Source organism: Coregonus clupeaformis, chromosome 20 (assembly GCF_020615455.1).
Source record: "Coregonus clupeaformis isolate EN_2021a chromosome 20, ASM2061545v1, whole genome shotgun sequence".
Classification (NCBI taxonomy): domain Eukaryota; kingdom Metazoa; phylum Chordata; class Actinopteri; order Salmoniformes; family Salmonidae; genus Coregonus; species Coregonus clupeaformis.
This window is the reverse complement of record NC_059211.1, coordinates 41,863,236-41,882,858: the sequence shown is the minus strand read 5'-3', so window position 1 is coordinate 41,882,858 and position 19,623 is coordinate 41,863,236. Positions and strand designations below refer to the sequence as shown.

The 19,623-nt window shown below is 42.0% G+C and overlaps 2 protein-coding genes across 3 annotated transcripts; both read left to right on the top strand.

The window, feature by feature from the left end:
• The first annotated feature begins 2,490 nt into the window (after window positions 1-2,490).
• depdc1a (DEP domain containing 1a) lies at window positions 2,491-13,736 on the top strand. Of its 2 annotated transcripts, XM_041839361.2 has the most exons (12): window positions 2,491-2,642; window positions 4,889-5,154; window positions 8,386-8,530; window positions 8,633-8,751; window positions 8,826-8,956; window positions 9,058-9,105; window positions 9,247-9,384; window positions 9,956-10,969; window positions 11,436-11,608; window positions 11,695-11,871; window positions 12,282-12,470; window positions 12,620-13,736. In XM_041839361.2, the coding sequence occupies exons 1-12, from the start codon at window positions 2,592-2,594 to the stop codon at window positions 12,761-12,763; spliced, it is 2,595 nt and encodes an 864-aa protein (XP_041695295.1). In that variant the 5' UTR covers window positions 2,491-2,591; the 3' UTR covers window positions 12,764-13,736. The 2 variants fall into 2 exon arrangements, with proteins under 2 accessions (XP_041695295.1, XP_041695296.1); XM_041839362.2 differs by lacking the exon at window positions 9,956-10,969.
• Window positions 13,737-14,479: 743 nt separating this feature from the next.
• On the top strand, window positions 14,480-19,050 carry LOC121532692 (retinal Mueller cells isomerohydrolase). The gene is made up of 14 exons (XM_041838474.2): window positions 14,480-14,576; window positions 14,986-15,068; window positions 15,199-15,349; window positions 15,711-15,818; window positions 15,924-16,065; window positions 16,143-16,290; window positions 16,380-16,461; window positions 16,751-16,883; window positions 17,025-17,164; window positions 17,254-17,383; window positions 17,504-17,618; window positions 17,774-17,868; window positions 17,996-18,107; window positions 18,350-19,050. The coding sequence occupies exons 1-14, from the start codon at window positions 14,566-14,568 to the stop codon at window positions 18,496-18,498; spliced, it is 1,599 nt and encodes a 532-aa protein (XP_041694408.1). The 5' UTR covers window positions 14,480-14,565; the 3' UTR covers window positions 18,499-19,050.
• Window positions 19,051-19,623: the final 573 nt, after the last annotated feature.

Below are 19,623 nucleotides of genomic sequence, written 5' to 3'. Positions count from 1 at the left end.
TTGGCACCGCCGCTCCTGCTGACTCATTTTACATTTACATTTTAGTCATTTAGCAGACGGTCTTATCCAGAGCGACTTACAGTTAGTGAATACATTTTATTTTTTATTTATTTTTATACTGGCCCCCCGTGGGAATCGAACCCACAACCCTGGCATTGCAAACGCCATGCTCTATCAACGCTACATCCCTGCCGGCCATTCCCTCCCCTACCCTGGACGACGCTGGGCCAATTGTGCGCCGCCCATGAGTCTCCCGGTCGCGGCCGGCTGCGACAGAGCCTGGATTCGAACCAGGATCTCTAGTGGCACAGTTAGCACTGCGATGCAGTGCCTTAGACCACTGCGCCACTCATGTCGTGGTGTGTGATTCTGTCACGAATGTCAGTGAAATGCGGTGGAAGAAGTCAGGCGCAGGACACAGAACTCTCGGAAACGTACTTTACTCAGAATGCAAAGAACACGAAACAGGATACCTCCACACAGGGAGGAACTAACCCGCTCACCAACGACACACGTCACAAAGAAACAATCACACACAAAATCCAAATGAGAGACAGGGGTAAATATATGGCATACAATCAAACATAATGGGGAACAGGTGTAAACAATACAGACTAAACTAGACAAACAACGAAACATCGATCGGCAGCAGCTAGTACTCCGGGGACGACGAACGCCGAAGCCTGCCCGAGCAAGGAGGAGGAGCAGCCTCGGCAGAATCCGTGACAATGGGAACTAGTTTAGTGTTTTTGTTTTCCTATTACTGTTGGACAATACAACACCCCTCTATTCATTTTCAATCTTTTCTTACAATCAGTCCTGACATTAGCAAATCTAAAGCACTACCCTAAACCTTTTTTTATCATGTGAATCTAACCTCCCTCCATTTACTTTCATCTTTTGTGTCACAGCAATGCCTAACTGGATAACACACAGCAGGAGGTGTTAAGAGGCCAGAGAAAACAATTTCCATATAATATCACTGTTTTCTCTGTGGTACATGTATTGTTTTTTAAAGAATCGGTTTATGCATTGGCTTATTAGGTCATTAGAACATTGCAGAAGCAAAGTGCGGAAACCTTCTCAAAGAAACAAAAGGAGAGGCCCTCTTTAGATGATTTACACAGAGTGTTGCTATCCAGCTGTGTCCCACTGTAATTCAACTCACCCAAGCCTTTTATTATACAAAGTAGAGCCACTTGCTCTGTTTTCCCACCCATCTGTCAAACTCACACTCCTCACCATGAGCCCTCATCATATTGTTTATTGAAGGTTTTACAAAGATCTAAGCTATAAGAAACCATTATCAAAATACCCAAATGACACATTGTTATCCTGATATTACACCGGGGGAAGGAGATTCTATGGTTTTATAAACATGATTACAGTTGTTATTCCCACACGACAGTTCCCTGCTGTGTTACTAACTTTCCCATATCCTGAAGAAAGGTACATCAATAATTCAATATCGCTGAATATGATTAGACTGTAGGGTGAAGTTATGGAATAATATTAATCTTGGTGAATAAGGGAGGACTTGTCTACGGGAACCAGCATCTACTACTCTCTGGAGTAGGTTCATGGGTATGAATGAGTGTGTGGAACAATGGGCACGGGGCAGGCAGTAACCCTGGACAGTGGAGGCCCTTGGTGATGAGATGATAGTATTCGAGCTTCCTGTCCTGTAGAGCTCAGCAGGAGGGCCTGGGTGTACTGAAGCTGCCTCCTCCTCCTCTGAAGATCTGAGCAGCTCCCCAAAAAAGACCTAATTTTCGTCCCTCTTTAATAGTGGTGTTTTCATTTTCAATGTAATATTTAGGACCATCTGCACAATTTAGCCAGCAGCTTTTACTGAGCAGCTTTGTTGTAAACAGTTTGTACAACAAAAAACTCAGTCACAAAGTTTGATGCCAATCACATCAAAGAACAGTACCTGCCTGTTCATGAATGGTTAGTGAACTGAACTTCTCATGAATGGTTACTTAACGTCTCATGAATGGCTATAATTCATGTTTTATATATGTTAATGTTTACAGTATCGGCTAACTGTAGGTATGTTTATAGTTAAATGTTGTTAAGTAAACTAAATAATAATAATAATAATATGCCATTTAGCAGACGCTTTTATCTAAACAAACTGAATTAGCGTATTTTAGCTTTGTAGGCTACTGTACTGCTCTGTTGTTTGTGGGATCATACTGCATGCACCAGGTGGCAGTCTACATTCAATGTTTCACTCAAATTCTGCTTCTCAGAATTCACTGCTACATGATATCAATTTGATAATCTCTTTTGATAATTACATACATTGTTGCCTGTAATTGCGTAATCGTGCATGAGTGTCGCCAAAGGTCTCGCCTATTTGTTTTGATCTCACCGTACTATTTCGTTTCATTTGTCCACCAGCTTTATGAATAGTCACATGACAAAGATCCTGTCCAATCAGCTGCCTCCAGAAGAATGCTCGTAATTTTAAACCGTGTGGAATGCCACTGGTGGCTGCGTCGCCGTCGACAATGTGGCAAATTGGGCACTGATAACCAACAAACTACAATCATTTGGGTTGTTTGCTCGTTGATTCTAGCGTCAATATGATGAGTTCTCATATTGTCACTCCCGGGCCTTACAGGGCGACAAAACTGGTAAGCTTTTCTTGTACACTTTTTCTTGTTGTGAAGTTAGCTAGCCAACGTTAAAGCGTTAACTAACAAGCTAACGTTACGATGCTAGCTATGCTGCAAGTTGGGCAAACTAGCTAGCTATGCTGCAATTTGGGCAAATAGGCTGGCAAGTTAGCTAACTAGTATGCTGTAACTTGGCTGGCTAGCTAGCTATGCTGCAAGTTGGCTAACTAGCTACTGTAGAACCGTGCAGATCACTCACAATGTAATATAACGCTGTCTGTTATCAGTGTTGTTTTTTTCCAGAGTCGGACAGCCCCACATACATTTTAGGCCAGCAATATGTTACTGAGGATTAGCTAGTTAGTAACGTTAGCGACAATCCCTTGATCATTTATTATGGTGACTTGCCAACGTCAGGATGTGTTCACATCAGCAATTAGCAGTTGAAACCCTCCCCGCCCCTGTTTCGGTTGAAAGCTGAGAGATGGGGCTGGAGAAATGTAACCACTCTCAAATTCATAGACATAGCTATGTTAGCCCTTGATCATGACTCTCAATTCACTTACACATACGAGTCATTGGGTGAAGTTGTCCTTCTGTATGGGGGAGATTTGTTAAGAGCCCCAGCGCTCAATCAGAAAATTAACACGCGGTATGGTTTTGGAAGCAAGGACCTTATCTTTCATATCAGCGATAAATCACACGGCCATATCTACATGTTACAGCACTTGTGGAAGACGAGGCGATCACCTGTGCTAATTAGCGAACACCTGTGTGTAAGCGTAATTCTGGAAGTGTAGCAGAAGGGTAGTTTCGTTGGATTGAGGCACCCATAGCTGTATGGATCTGTGCAAAGCTGCTACTGTAAGTATCTTTTATTTGAAGGAGTATTTCTTGCTGATGAAAGATAAGGGCTATATGTTTCGAAATCCATATCTCAAGCGATGATTATTGACGTTTCTAAACGTTCAAACACAGCATCAGAGTTTTCGAGATCTATGGATGCAAAGACTGACCATCCATGATATCAAAATGATCGTTTAACCATGTTTTTAGGCTATATAGTGTTACATTTATAGTGCTATATAGTGTTAGTTATTTTGTTTACAAACACTGGAGTAAACTAGTCTGATTAATCAGGCTGTAATTTTACAGTTACGTCATTTAGCAGACGCTCTTATCCAGAGCGACTTACAAATTGGTGTATATACACTCTGAAAACCTGTAAATGTTCCTTACAAGTAAGAATGTTGAATGAAATTACATTTCAACTTACTCTACCGGTTGTCTGTGGGGTTTGTACTTCAGCTGCTCGAAATTTGAGACAAAATATATTTCTGAAAATTTTTTTGGAGAGCTGGTTAGGTTTGGTTAGGTTTGGCACCAAGGGAATATCAGTTTTACATTGGATATCCGGTTTTCGCTCGTCAGCAGCTATTTAACCAAGCATGCCATGACAATGAAAATTGTATATTCTGAATCAGGGGAGGGTGGAGAACAATCCACACCTTTTTTTCATAATATTTGAAATCTGAATACAAAATTGGACAAACCTCACAGACAACCGGTAGAGTAAGTGCAAATGTAATGTTATTCAACCTTCTGGCTTGTAAGGAACGTTTACACGATTTAGCAAATTTTTCAGGCCAATTAATTGTGTATTACAGCCTGGTTAATCAGACTACAGTAAAACAAGTTTATATTTTGGGTTCTGATGGGGTACGACAGTTAAACAAAGCTCATGAGGCATCTGTTATATTCTTCAAGAATCAATGGGTACATATAATTAATTCACATGTCCAAAAATGTATGTAGCACCTGCAGATTGCACCTTTTAACATTATGCAAGTTTAGACGACTCTCCCGAGTGGCGCAGTGGTCTAAGGCACTGCATCGCAGTACTAGCTGTGCCACTAGAGATCCTGGTTCGAATCCAGGCTCTGTCGTAGCCGGCCGCGACTGGGAGACCCATGGGGCGGCGCACAATTGGCCCAGTGTCATCCAGGGTAGGGGAGGGAATGGCCGGCAGGGATGTAGCTCAGTTGGTAGAGCATGGCGTTTGCAACGCCAGGGTTGTGGGTTCGACTCCCACAGGGGGCCAGTATGAAAAAAATAAACAAATGTATGCACTCACTAACTGTAAGTCGCTCTGGATAAGAGCGTCTGCTAAATGACTAAAATGCAATGTTACAGATAACTAGCTAGTCTTTTGAAAGTACTGTGTATGTGTGTTATATAGATGGCTAAAACAATTTAATTTGCAGTGGAATGAAGTCACAAAGCTATTCCGAGCAGGGATGCCTCTGCGGAAACATCGACAACACTTCAGAGTGTATGGGAACTGTTTTACTGCCGTAGCAGCTGTCGACTGGTTACACGAACTGCTCAGGAACAATAGTAACTTCGGACCAGATGTCACCAGACAACAGACTGTCCAGCTGCTGAAGAAGTTCCTCAAAAATCATGTGATCGAGGATGTGAAGGGCAGATGGGGTTCAGAAGATATGGAAGAGAACAGCCATCTCTACAGGTAGCCTAAATAGTTCACTCAGGCCGTTTACCATTGAATTTTTTTTTAATGTTCCTCTATAAGTGGGCGTTCTCTCTCTCGTGTGAACATGCTTTCCCGCATGAGCTCACGGTTCCTCCATAATCTTTCGCATTCTCACTTGAGGGGAAACAGCTGGCTTTGGTCTACTTATAGATACACATGGCAAGGCGTGGCTTAAGGTGACCACGTCCCCGATTAGTGTACAGCCGTAGGGTACTCCTGTTACTTCCATGTAATTAGCCTAACTTTGGCGTCATCCTAAGCAAACTGAAGCTTTTTTTGTCGTTTCAATAAACGTTTTCAGCGTTACTTGTCGTTATTAACATACTTGGCTGTCACAACAAATTATTTGCATGATACTTATTCTGCCACTCTAATTTGTTACCCGACATGCTAACACTTACAGTAAAGCTGTAGCTTTATACTTACGTCACTGTTTGTTAACCCCTAGCATTTCTGCCGGTTGGTTAGCTGTCTGGCTAGCGAGAGAAGTTCGTCTCGATCTAATTCGCTAGTCACGTAACTACTTCCACTATTTGCCTGAGACCAGCTGGGCATAGAACCTTACCAAATGGCCCTAACCAAAGTAGCCTATATGGTGATGTCTACACCTACTTGGTGGAATCTCCAAGTTTGCATAAATATTCAAATGCAAAATAATATTATAGCTGTTATTTGGACGGATACAGCTCACTAGTCCTTACTACAAGCTAACTAGCAAGCTTTATGCAAAGCGACTTACCGGTGAAGTGCTTGAACACACACAAATGTATCGAGTAACCGGAGCCCACAGCTTTCCATCATCGATAGCCTGAAACCATAAGGTTCGTCTAACCTGGTCCTTGGGCAGTTGATTAAACTTAATTTGGTGGTCTTTTCTCTGTTCAAACAAAACGGTAAGCAACAGCTTTTTGGCATCTTAAAAGCAGGGTTAGCTAGCTAATTGAAGAAAGTCAGTTGGAATCGGCTCTTTGGCTGATAATCGTAAAAGTTTGGGGTCACTTAGAAATGTCCTTGTTTTAGAAAGACAAGCAATTTTTTTGTCCATTTAAAAGAACATCAAATTGATCAGAAATACAGTGTAGACATTGTTAATGTTGTGAATGGCTATTGTAGCTGGAAACGGCTGATAAAAAAATAAATAATGGAATATCTATGTAGGCGTACAGAGGCCCATTATCAGCAACCATCAGTCCTGTGTTCCAATGGCACGTTGTTTGCTAATCCAAGTTTATCATTTTTAAAAGGCTAATTGATCATTAGAAAACCCTCTTGCAAGTATGTTAGCACAGCTGAAAACTGTTGTGCTGATTTAAAGAAGAAATAAAACTGGCCTTGAGATTAGTTGAGTATCTGGAGCACCAGCAATTGTGGGTTCGATTACAGGATCAAAATGGCCAGAAACGAATAACTTTCTTCTAAAACTCGTCAGTCTATTCTTGTTCTGAGAAATGAAGGCTATTCCATGCGAGAAATTGCCAAGAAACTGAAGATCTCGTACAACGCTGTGTACTACTCCCTTCACAGAACAACGCAAACTGGCTCTAACCAGAATAGAAAGAGGAGTGGGAGGCCCCGGTGCACAACTGAGCAAGAGGATACATTAGTGTCTAGTTTGAGAAAGACGCCTCACAGGTCCTCAACTGGCAGCTTCATTAAATAGTACCCGCAAAACAACAGTCTCAACATCAACAGTGAAGCAGCGACTCCGGGATGCTGACCTTCTAGGCAGAGTTGCAAAGAAAAAGCCATCTCAGACTGGCCAATAAAAAGAAAAGATTAAGATGGGCAAAAGAACACCGACACTGGACAGAGGAAGATTGGAAAAAGTGTTATGGACAGACAAATCAAAGTTTGAGGTGTTCGGATCACAAAGAAGAACATTTGTGAGACGCAGACCAAATGAAAAGATGCTGGAGGAGTGCTTGATGCCATCTGTCAAGCATGGTGGAGGCAATGTGATGGTCTGGGGGTGCTTTGGTGGTGGTAAAGTGGGAGATTTGTACAGGGTAAAAGGGATCTTGAAGAAGGAAAGCTATCACTCTGTTTTGCAATGCCATGCCATACCCTGTGGATGGCGCTTGATTGGAGCCAATTTCCTCCTACAACAGGACAATGACCCAAAGCACAGCTCCAAACTGCAATAACTATTTAGGGAAGAAGCAGTCAGCTGGTATTCTGTCTATAATGGAGTGGCCAGCACAGTCACCGGATCTCAACCTTATTGAGCTGTTGTGGGAGCAGCTTGACCGTATGGTACGTAAGAAGTGCCCATCAAGCCAATCCAACTTGTGGGAGGTGCTTCAGGAAGCATGGGGTGAAATCTCTTCAGATTACCTCAAGAAATTGACAACTAGAATGCCAAAGGTCTGCAAGGCTGTAATTGCTGCAAATGGAGGATTCTTTGATGAAAGCAAAGTTTGAAGGACACAATTATTATTTCAATTAAAAATCATTATTTCTAACCTTGTCAATGACTACATTTCCTATGCATTTTGCTATATTTCCTATTAAAAGTCATTTCATGTATGTATTCATGGAAAACAAGAATTTCGAAGTGACCCCAAACTTTTGAACAGTAGTGTACATTCCATGCGACAGTCTCTGTTCATGCTAACAATTTTACGTTTAGAATGAACGTGTTTTTAGGAAGCATGTAGTTTGTTGATTAAGATGACATGGAAGTATGTTAAATGACCAACCAAGCATATCCAATATGTTTTATAGAATGATAGAAAAAGAGAATAGACGTTGTCGGGTTATGTGTAAAGTAGTCCATTTAACATGGGCGTAACGGGACTACCCTACGGCTGTACCCCACTCCGGGGCGTGGTCACGTTAAGCCATGCCACGCCGTGTGTCTATTGTCCACGCCCGAACATAAAACAAATTAGCCAGTGAGATGTCTCCTTTCCATGGGGCAATAAGCAGACCAGTGCGGCCCCGCCCCGTAAAAATGAGTGAGTGGGATGTCATGCTTTCTCTACCAGAATGGTAGAGAAAGCAATCTTTTTGGGTGTTTTTAATCATTTAAATAATTGCATCGATGGCTTGCTGTAATGAGACGTATCTGTAGTAATTTCAATCAAAGCAAATACTAAACTGGATATTTGTCTGTGGTAACTAAGTGTGTTTCTGTGTAGCCTATATGATTGACAATACATTTTGGTTTTTCATTTAAATAATGTTATTTCACCTTTGCTGTCCTAGGTTTGCTTCAACATCTCCTTTGAAACCAATTCCCCATCGCCCACCTGTGTCAGGGCCTGCGTCAGTAAAGAAGAATTTCTCAATGAAAGAAAAGGACGGCTTCTTCAAATTTAGGACTTCCAAGAAACCTGACAAGGAGACTATAGTAAGTATTGTTGATATTTTAGAAAAATGTCCCCTATTATGCCCCTGGTACGATTTGCTCACTTATCTACATAATTGACTGAGAAATTGTTGTTTCTCACAGGAAAATGTAGATCCATCAAAACAAGATATGGAAACTGAGCCTGTGATTGAAGTGGTCCAGCCCAGAGAACTAACAGAGGAAGATATTCAGGATGTTTGGAGAGGCATCACTCTCACACAGTAAGATCCACTCATAATTTATTTTAACGTTTGAATGAGTAGATCCTTAATCCATTGCCATTTTATTATTTCAGCCTTCAGAAAACATTGGGATTGACCGCACTTGAGGATGTTTTGGATCCAAGACACATCAATCCTCAAAACATTGTGTACAACATGACCAATGTGAACAAGCATGGGGTTGTTACACTTGAGGACAAGACAGGTATAGCCTATTCTTTCTCTGATTTATATCTGCACTGTGTGTACTGTACACAATGTAGACTACGTAAGAAGCATGGTCATTTATTTGCCTTTTCTCCACAGATGACCTCCCACACTGGGTTTTGTCTGCAATGAAATGTCTTGCAAACTGTAAGTAAGATTTTACTCAACCGTTTTAGTGGCATATTGTATTGAGAAATAGAAGATTTCACCTCACACAAAACAAGACTCTCAATATGAGAGCTTTGTTTTCAGACCAACATCTAAAAAATGTCACCCATCCCGTTCTAGGGCCGAAGTATGATTCCAGCCAGCCATCCTATCCTGGGTTTGAGAGGGATGTGTTTAAAACAGTCTCTGACTACTTCTACAGCCTCCCTCAGCCACTTCTTACATTTGAGTACTATGAGTTGTTTGTCAACATCTTGGGTATGTATGCATTTTGCAAGATCTTAAATTGAATGCAGTATTGTTAGACGTGAAATGGTTTGACAGAAAGGTTTCCCTGTTCCTCCCTAACCTAAAGTGTTACTAAAACCTGGATTCAATTAACCAATAATGTAATTCTTCCATCTTTTGCAACTAAGCTATCAACATTTGCAGTTATTTGTAAGTTAAAGTAGAGGACAAATCTCAGGTGTGGTTATTGGATTCAGGCAAATGTTCTAAAAAGTTTACTATACTCATATTCATCCTTCTCTATGAAATGTCTTTATTTTTATAAGATCTTTTGGATGAGATTTTGTTTTAGCCCTGTCTCCACTCTGCAACTGAACAATATGATTGACCAGATCCAATACAAGCAGCATGAAACTGCAACTGGTTTATGTGTTATTTCTCTCCTAACAGGATGTGACGCGACTGCTCTGTGGCTGTGACTTTTTGTTATAACTAACTCATGTGTGTCCAATTAGCTCTTCCCTTTCCCCACAATGTGCCCACTCCCTTGTTTATGTCCTACCGGCTTCACAAGTGTTGTTTTTGTTTTGTCTCTTGCTAGTTTTATGTGGCTACATTGTGGCTCCTAAAACTCAGAGAGGAAAGCGAAAAAACCAAGAGGAGCCCAGCTACCCCCAGTCTGCAAAAAACCCTCACATGAATGGTGCTGTTAACCAGTTCAAATCAACGGAATGTCTGCTGTTGAGCTTAATTCGGAAAGAGGCTTTTGAAGAGGGCGACTCACCAATGAGAGAGGTGTTCAGCTCGAAGGCCCAGTCTACGTTTGCAGCTCTGAAGACTGGCTGTGCCAGGAGGGTCCCCCAGATGGGTCTGCCAGGCCGAAGGGCCAGTTCTGGGGACGTCCTGGGAGGCAGCTCTCCAAGTCTTGCATGTTCAGAGAGCAGTGGAGCATCATCAGTTAGGCTCAGAAGACCCAGGAGTTGCTCCCTGGAGAGAATCCTGGATGAATCAGCGGAGTCTGACTCATGCTCCCAACACAAGTTGTTCCAGTCTACAGAGAGTCTGGCGTCCTGCAAAAGTAACAGTGGCAGCAAGTACATCACCCCACCTCAGAATAAAACAGACTCTCTGTCTGCGTTAGACAGCTGCCCTTACTCTGAACCCCAAGTCTTTGTCACCATGGCAACTCCCAGTTGCGACACCAGTTCAGGTGTGACGTCTGTAGAGGGTAGCACTCACAGCTCCAAAAGCGAGGGTGCCAGAAGCAGCATCTCACTACCAATGGACAACCTCTCAGTCAGTCAGAAACCCATGCCTAAGCGCCGTAGGAGCATTGGTACCTGTTTGGATATAGCTGAGCACAGAGGGAAGTTTGCCAGCTGTTTCAGTATTAACGCCCCTGTAGCCGAGATCACCGTGAAGCCAGACTCCTCCTCAACTGTTGGCCTGAGGGGTCCCAGTCTGCTCAACCTGAGGGCCAGCAGCATTGACCTCCGAGACCTCAGAGCTAGGCCTTCTGTTAGCAGGCGCTGTCAGAGCTCTCTGGACCTGTCCAGGCCGACCCTTGCTCTGCCCTCTGTGTTCACTAATGCACGCCATCTGAGTTCCGAGCAAAGTAAGCCTACATCTGCATGCTTGTGTTGTGGTGTTTGTGCTTTTGCATGTCTTAAAACCTGACCTAACATTACTCATTGGGCTTGCACTAATATGGGGTGAGACTCTAATTCTCCTTTAAGAGAAGGTTATCACTGCATGAATTTCAATTGTAATCATCTGGATACTATCCAGAACTTCAAACGGCCCTGTTTTAAAGTGTTATGCCTAGATACTCCTCATGCCTATTTACAATTACATTTAATGATAACGTTACATTTAATAACTTGTACACATAGTTAATGCAGTTCTTGCTGTAGAGATATAACATTGATTTAACCTTCCAGGTGAAATCACACAGATGCTTAATCCGTTTCAATGCATTTCATTAGCCTCAGTGTGTGTGCATCGTTTTGATCTGATGCATATCAAGGGCTGAATACATGCCCTTCCAGTGTACAGTAGTGTGGTTGTGTATATGTGTGAAGGTCTCCTCCAGCCTCAGTTGGAGCGGGTGGCCATTGAGGCTCTGCAGCTCTGCACCCTGTTGCTGCCCCCTGCCAGCCGGAGGAAGCTCCAGCTGCTGATGAGAATGATCTCCCGGATGAGTCAGAATGTGGACATGCCTCGGCTCCATGACGTCATAGGAACACGCACACTGGTGAGGGCTGAGAGAAACACAGGTTTCTGCATGGTGATCTGAACATATCCTCATAACTCCATTATTCAATCCCGTTGCGTTTCCAGATGGTGCATACGTTCTCTCGCTGCGTGCTGGGCTGTGAGGAGGAGATGGACCTGGATGAGCTGCTGGCCACCAGACTGGTCTCCTTCCTCATGGATCACCACCAGGAGATCCTCCAGGTGCCGGTCTATCTGCAGAACGCTGTCCAGGACCACGTGGCATACCTCAGGAAAGTACAGGTATAATACTGTCACTCCCTTTTCTTATAAGGCATCCATTACATACGGTAGTTGGTTACATCAGTTGTCATGAAATATAATTTTCATTGATTTAAAGGTAGACTCAACGAAATGACGTTGCCACGAGCAACACCGTAGATATTGCGATGAGCAAGATGCAAGACTTCACTCCCACACAGTCACACACAGTATCTGTGCAAGTGCAAGGGGTTCCCTTCACACTGTTTTCAACGTGGTAGCTACGGGACCAAAACAGCGGAGAAATGTAGCCTTGCGCTTCGATGCTCTTAGTTGTGGAAATTGACCCACTATTCTGTTTACTTTGTGCATTTACGTCATATCGCTGAGTCTACCTTTAAAGAAAGTAGACCGTGAAGTGTTGAAAGTGTGACTATCCTCTCCTCCTCTAGATAACCTACCCAGGTAGTGGTGGTGTGGGCGCCCCCATGCCCATCTACTACTTCTGCAGACAGATCAGCACCAAGGAGTTTGAGGAGCAGAAGCTGAGTGTGTCGCAGGCTGCCATCGCTGACCTGCTGGAGAGCCTGGTCAAAGACAAGAACATGTCTGTGAAGGACAAGAAGAAGAAGCTCAAGCAGGTAACAAGTTAGATGGCATGTTGTGTGAACACTCATCTAATTCTCTTAACTCACTACACAGTATGAAAATGTAATGTCTGCTAAATGACTAAAATGTACAAATGTAATCTCACTGCACATTTGTGTACTATTTAACCCCCCCTCCCCAGTTTCAGAGGCAGTATACAGACATTTACGCTCGCCGATTTCCAACGACTGAGAGCGAGGCGCAGCTTTTTGAAGATAAACCAAAGATCAAACCGCCAATGCTGATAAGTATGAAGAAACCAAAAGCTTTTGGAATTAGAAACTGAAGGTATAATTGGGATGCAACTGTTTGTATGTGGAATATTGTTTGTTCTTGCTTGAAACTAGACCTGGCAGCTAAATTAAGGAAGGTGGGAGGAAACTACAGTGGAGACCACCACAATTTAGACTGCAACTATGTAACATTTGTCTTTAGGGTTGGATTATGCATGTTTTATGTAAAGTAATGTGTTTTTGTGTATGTAATTTTTTAATACTGCAGTAGGTATCTTTAGTGCACCAAATAAATTATTCGGGATTGATGATGACCTCGTATGGGAGTATAATAAGTGAGCCTGAAGAGGAACCTGTAAGCAAATGACAATTTGGGAGTCGATTCTGATAGATTTTGTATTAATCTGTTTATTTTGAAGTTGATCCAGATTTATACACTCCAATTGACATCAAAGTACAGTATTTAAACTTTCAAGCATTTGCTTTTTCTAGGGATTAATTTTGTTATTATTAAGCATGGTATTAGTCTACCTAGTTTTACTTCATAGGGTTATATGAAATGCTTATAATTTAACTTTGTGTCCATGTTTCACTCTGAAGTTTTTCTGTATTTTTATTCAATTAACATTCTCTTAAAGAATGTTAATGTTGAGCTCCAACTACTTTATTGTAGATTTTTTTTTTTTCTATTTTCTTTATGTTCAGCCATTTGGGATAAACAAAGTTTTGCACTATTCTGTCATTTTACATGAACGGTATTTTAGACCAATCAATACAATGGTTAATATATACTTGACAAATATGTATTTTTACTGCCATCTATGAAGTATTAAACCTCCAAGGGAGACTTTTAGACTCATATAGATGCATTTTCTCAATACCTCTTTATGGCTGTATACCTAACCTCAAAGGAAGAGCCATCAATGACATATCCGTTTACCTTTTGACTTGTATAGTTATTTCATTGCAAAAAAATCTGTTTACTATGCAACGTTCTTGAAAATAAAGTGTCCAACTGTAAAACAATATCCTCTTTACGAATTGTGCAAATGTACTTGCCTTATTAGTGTTCTAGGATGGGGTTTATTTAATCATATTTGTTTACCTCATAGTGTCCTTGTACTGTCTGGCACCAGAAGGGAGAGAAAATGTTGCTACTCTAACACATAATGCCATGTATCATTGCACTACACCTGATGGATGGGGCAGAGAGATCTGCTGTTAGAATTCTAAGTGCATTTCAACCGAAGATGATGAATTGCATGTCCCTCTGAGTCTGACCTCAATTGACCGCTTCATTCCTCTAGATAAATGAATCGGGATAAAGAAAAGGAAGACCCCGATAATCATACATGTGCCCAACAAATAAACACCCTCAGTGTGGGTGCCTACACAGATTATAGATTTTTAAAAACTTGAGTGTAATTTTTCTGGAATTCATCAAATTAGTTCTAAATACTGTGGGAACATCTTTCTCTGACATGTAGAAAACAAACATTTGATACAAGCAAGAAAGATATTGCATAATGAAGTACATTACGTTCCAGTTTTTTTTCTCCCTTGATTTAGTTGTGTTTATGGGCTCAGGTTAGCGAATGTGGTTCTGGTCTTAATTAGGCAGAGAAATTCCTGAAGGAGGAGTATTGTGTTGTGGCGGTGGGCTAAATGTTAATGAAAATGAATGGTCTAGGCACAAAGGGATTCTTGTTTCAGAGACCTCTGATTGGTTTGGGGGGAGGTTCTCAAACTCCCGGCGCTCTGCCTGGGAATGGAACGGTGTCTATAAAGGCTGCTGTTCACTCCGCAGTTCAGACTGGTTTCCTGCACACAAGCTGTGTTTATTCTCTATAGGAAAATGGTTAGTCGGTGAGTAACTCCTTTTGTACATTTTCCTTAGCTTCGCATTACTTTTTCCCCCATACAAGAATATAGTGAGTTGGTGAGTAAACTACTTCGTTCCACTTTGCATAACTTTGACAGGAGTATGTAAGTCGAGTAACTGTCTCCTTGTGCAAACTTTGCAAAGCTTTTAGATCAAAGCATTTTTCTCACTACCTTTTTGCTGCATGTTAGTGTAAAGCAGTTTAACATATTTTTCTGGTCTCAGATTGTATTTTTTGTTTTGATGAACAAGTCAAACTTAATTTAGGCAAGAATAATGAGGTATGTAATTGTGTTTTTAAGTCGGGGCTGAAAAGATTTGTTAGATCAGAAGCCTATGATTTCATGTGAATAGATGTTTCTATTTGATGGAGTAACTTTGTTTGATTTTCAGAATTGAGCATCCGGCTGGTGGCTACAAGAAAATCTTTGAGACATGTGAAGAGTTGAACGAGCCTATTCCTGCTGTGGTTGTAGGTATGTGAGGAACGGGTCTGTTAGACTCCACTACCCTTTGGTTTACAAGCGAGGAGGTTTGGGGTTTTATGATGGTTAAGAGCGGAGTGAGCACAACATGGTAACATGGGTCATTTCATGCTGTTTTCAGGTGTGATCCCAGAATGGCTGAGCGGCAGTCTGTTGCGTCTGGGACCCGGCCTGTTCGAGGTGGGGGCTGAGCCTTTCTACCATCTCTTTGATGGCCAGGCCCTCATGCACAAGTTTGACCTAAAGAACGGCCATGTGACCTACTATCGGAAGTAAGCCCCTCTGTGTGTTGATGTTGACTTCACTGATATGTAACACGTTTACAACCGTGAGGTAGTAAAATATATATTTCATGAGGGCATACAATAATTTTACACTTCACACTAGTAGTAGTTGTGCAGTTTTGTGAAACGTTCCCCTCAGCCCATAAATTTGACTGGAATGTTTTGAGGAACCTCAGTGAGGACTGTTTCTCATTAAAACAGTGAATACCAAAACACAGTGACCTGCTGCTCTCAAAAGCTTCGGAAAGAGCTGAAACAGAAGTGGGCCTATCAATTCCCAATCTGTATGTTCCAAGCTACATGTTTAAAGGATATTGGTTGTAATTGGTTTTAACTACTGTCTCTGAAGATTTGTCAAAACAGATGCCTATGTGCGAGCCATGACAGAGAAAAGAGTGGTCATCACTGAGTTTGGAACAGCAGCCTACCCAGACCCTTGCAAAAATATATTCTCAAGGTGATTTGTTATCATTTTATGATAATCAAGTTAAAAAACACTCCTCATGGGTCATGACTTAGTTATTAGACGCAACATACAAATTGTCCATGATTGTCTTTGTAGGTTTTTCACCTATTTCAAAGGGATTGAGGTGACAGATAATTGCTTAGTGAACGTGTACCCTGTTGGTGAGGATTTCTATGCCTGCACAGAAACCAACTACATCACCAAAGTGGACCCAGACACACTGGAGACTCTGAAAAGGGTATGTGCTGCTCCCACTGGCTGACATCAGATCGATTGAACATAAGAACTATCGTCTCACATAAACTCTTTCTCCAGGTGGACCTGTGTGACTACCTCTCGGTCAATGGGGTGACAGCTCATCCACACATTGAAAGTGACGGAACGGTGTACAACATTGGGAACTGTTTTGGGAAGAACATGTCACTGGCCTACAACATTGTCAAAATTCCTCCCACACCGAAAGGTTTGTTCTGTGTACAGCATTGAAATTATTTTCTGGAAGTGAGATGTCCCTAAATCAAATGGCTGTCTGATTGTAATTCTTGTTTTCAGACAAGTCAGATCCCATTGCAAAGTCCAAGGTTCTTGTGCAGCTCCCCAGCAGTGAGAGATTCAAGCCCTCTTATGTTCACAGGTTAGTGACATTTCTGATTGTCAGGGCCCAGTTTTCAAAAGTTATCTATCTGGATTTCGCCTACCGGATAGGATTAAATACATTGAAAAGGAATGAATAGAACAGACAAATCATTGACTTGAATGGGGACTCCGCGTTCTATTCATTCTATTTCTATGCATTTAATCCTATCCGACACAACGAAATCCAGATAACTTTTGAAAAACTGGGCCCCTGGAGTTCACATTTTTGCTTGTAACATTCTTTCACATTAAATGTATTTCAATAATTTTTCTGCGTCCTCCATCAGCTTTGGAATGACAGAAAACTACTTTGTCTTCGTTGAGACTCCAGTGAAGATAAACCTTCTAAAATTCTTGACCGCTTGGAGCATCTGGGGCACAAATTACATGGATTGCTTTGAGTCAAACGAAACCATGGGCGTAAGTAAAGGAACACCTAGACCACTATTATCAAACTGTATACAAGGCCTGTTAGCATTTCAATGTTGATTATTGAAATATTGATACTAAATTAATCTCTAATGTCTTCATCACTAGCTAACGGTATACTTTTTCATCTAGACATGGTTCCATCTGGCTACAAAGGACCCAGCTGAATACATAGAGCATAAATTCCGGACTTCTGCCTTCAATCTCTTCCATCACATCAACAGCTATGAGGACGATGGCTTCATAGTTGTTGACCTTTGTACTTGGAAAGGGTGAATACTGACCGGTTGTTGTAATAATGTTGAGAATAACATATGTACAAGACACTTATCCAGTCCCTCTTTCTCTTGTTCGGCATTAGTCATGAGTTTGTCTACAACTACCTATATCTGGCCAACCTGAGGGAGAACTGGGAGGAAGTGAAGAAAGCTGCTATGAGGGCACCTCAGCCAGAGGTCCGGCGATACGTTCTGCCCATGGACGTCCACAAGGTAAGCGTTGTGCCCTTAATCTTGTCATTTCTGGAGTAGGGAGTTATCACTGCTTTGATGTTATCCTCTCAGGATAGAGGACTATATCACTGAAGTCTTTCCTATCACTTGAACTTGCAGGAGGAACAGGGGAAGAATCTGATATCCCTTCCGTACACCACAGCCACTGCAGTGATGCGCAGCGATGGAACCATCTGGCTAGAGCCTGAGGTTCTGTTTTCTGGACCACGACAAGGTAACCCACACACAGCTTGTTTCATTAAACCTTAAGAGCTCACCTATTCTTATAGCATCTAATGCCACTAAATATCTGTTCATCTGTCATATCATCAGTCATAAGATTTTCCTCATTCGATTGAATCAGTCATTTGAATTCCTTTATCATTGCAGCTTTCGAGTTCCCTCAGATAAACTACAGTAAGTTCTCTGGGAAGAACTACAGCTATGCCTATGGACTGGGCCTGAACCACTTCATCCCTGACAGGGTGAGTATAGCACGCAGACGGGAACGCTGGTGGTACATTACCCAAGTCTGATGATTAGGTTTATGATTAGACTAACCTGCTAGTACAGTCATTCAGGGAGTGAGTTTTTGATTGTGTCCTGCTCTAGATCTGCAAACTGAACGTGAAGACCAAGGACACGTGGGTGTGGCAGGAGCCAGACTCTTACCCCTCAGAGCCCATTTTTGTGCAGACCCCAGACTCTGTGGAGGAAGATGACGGTAAACAGGGGGATTTTAGGGGATTCTATAATATCATGACAGACAGGTGGCACAATCTGTGGTCTTTAACATTAACTGATCAGGTAGCATGACTTACCTAAGCAGGATCCACCTTAGTGTGATGTAAAATGCTGACATACCAATAGTATACAACTTGAGGTGTGATACGAGTGTAGGTAGGAGGATTCTCTTGCACACTTCTGTTTTTGTGGTTGTGACACTGCTCTTTTCCCGTTTCCTAGGGGTGTTGTTGAGCATCGTGGTGAACCCTGGAGCAGACCAGAGGCCAGGGTACCTCCTCATCCTCAATGCCAGAGACCTGACAGAGATCGCACGGGCTGAGGTGGAGGTCATTATCCCTGTCACCTTCCATGGAATGTATAAGCCTTAGGACTACTTTCTCAACACATCTACAATACCACTCCACAGGACAAAGGGACAATCATAATACTAAAACCTTTGTTGGGAATATACTTTAAGACATCTAGTTATATAATTTGTGTATCTTTATTTGTCGAGGCAACACTGGTGTTGCCTATGGAATGTGTATGTACTTATTATGTGATCATGTAGCCCAGTGGTATTCAAGCTTTTCTGCCAGAATTTTGCACGACCCCATCCCAAATCTAATGACACAACCTTAAAATTTAGAATTTTACATCAACAAATAACTTTCAATTCATTACATTTTCATCTCTTATCAAAATGAAAAGAAACCAATAAATGTACTCAAATATTTTTTCTTTTAATGATCTTTCTCAAAGACATTTGTATATTGTCCCATACAATAATCTGTACTTGTATTTTTTATACCACTGATGTAGCCTGTTCATGGCTTAGTTTCAAAGTCCACGTTGTGATATACATTACACAAAAGTATGTGGACACCACTTCAAATGAGTGGATTCAGCTATTTCAGCCACACCCGTTGCTGACAGATGTATAAAATCGAGCACACAGCCATGCGATCTCCATAGACAAACATTGGCAGTAGAATGACCTTACTGAAGAAGTCAGTGACTTTCAACGTGGCACCATCATAGGATGCCACCTTTCCAACAAGTCAGTTAGTCAAATTTCTGCCCTGCTAGAGCTGACCTGGTCAACTGTAAGTGCTGTTATTGTGAAGTGGAAACGTCTAGGAGTAACAACGGCTCAGTCGCGAAGTGGAAGGCCACACATGCTCACAGAACGGGACTGCCAAGTGCTGAAGCGCGTAAAAATCGTCTGTCCTCTGTTGCAACATTCACTACGAGTTCCAAACTGCCTCTGTAAGCAACGTCAGCACAAGAACTGCGTTCTCTGGAGTGATGAATCACGCTTCACCATCTGGCAGTCTGACGGACAAATCTGGGTTTGGAGGATGCCAGGAGAAAGCTACCTGCCCCAATGCATAGTGCCAACTGTAAAGTTTGGTGGAGGAGAAATAATGGTCTTTGCTAGTTCCCTTTTGTTACAGTGAAGGGAAATCTTAACGCTACAGCATAAAATGACATTCTAGACAATTCTGTGCTTC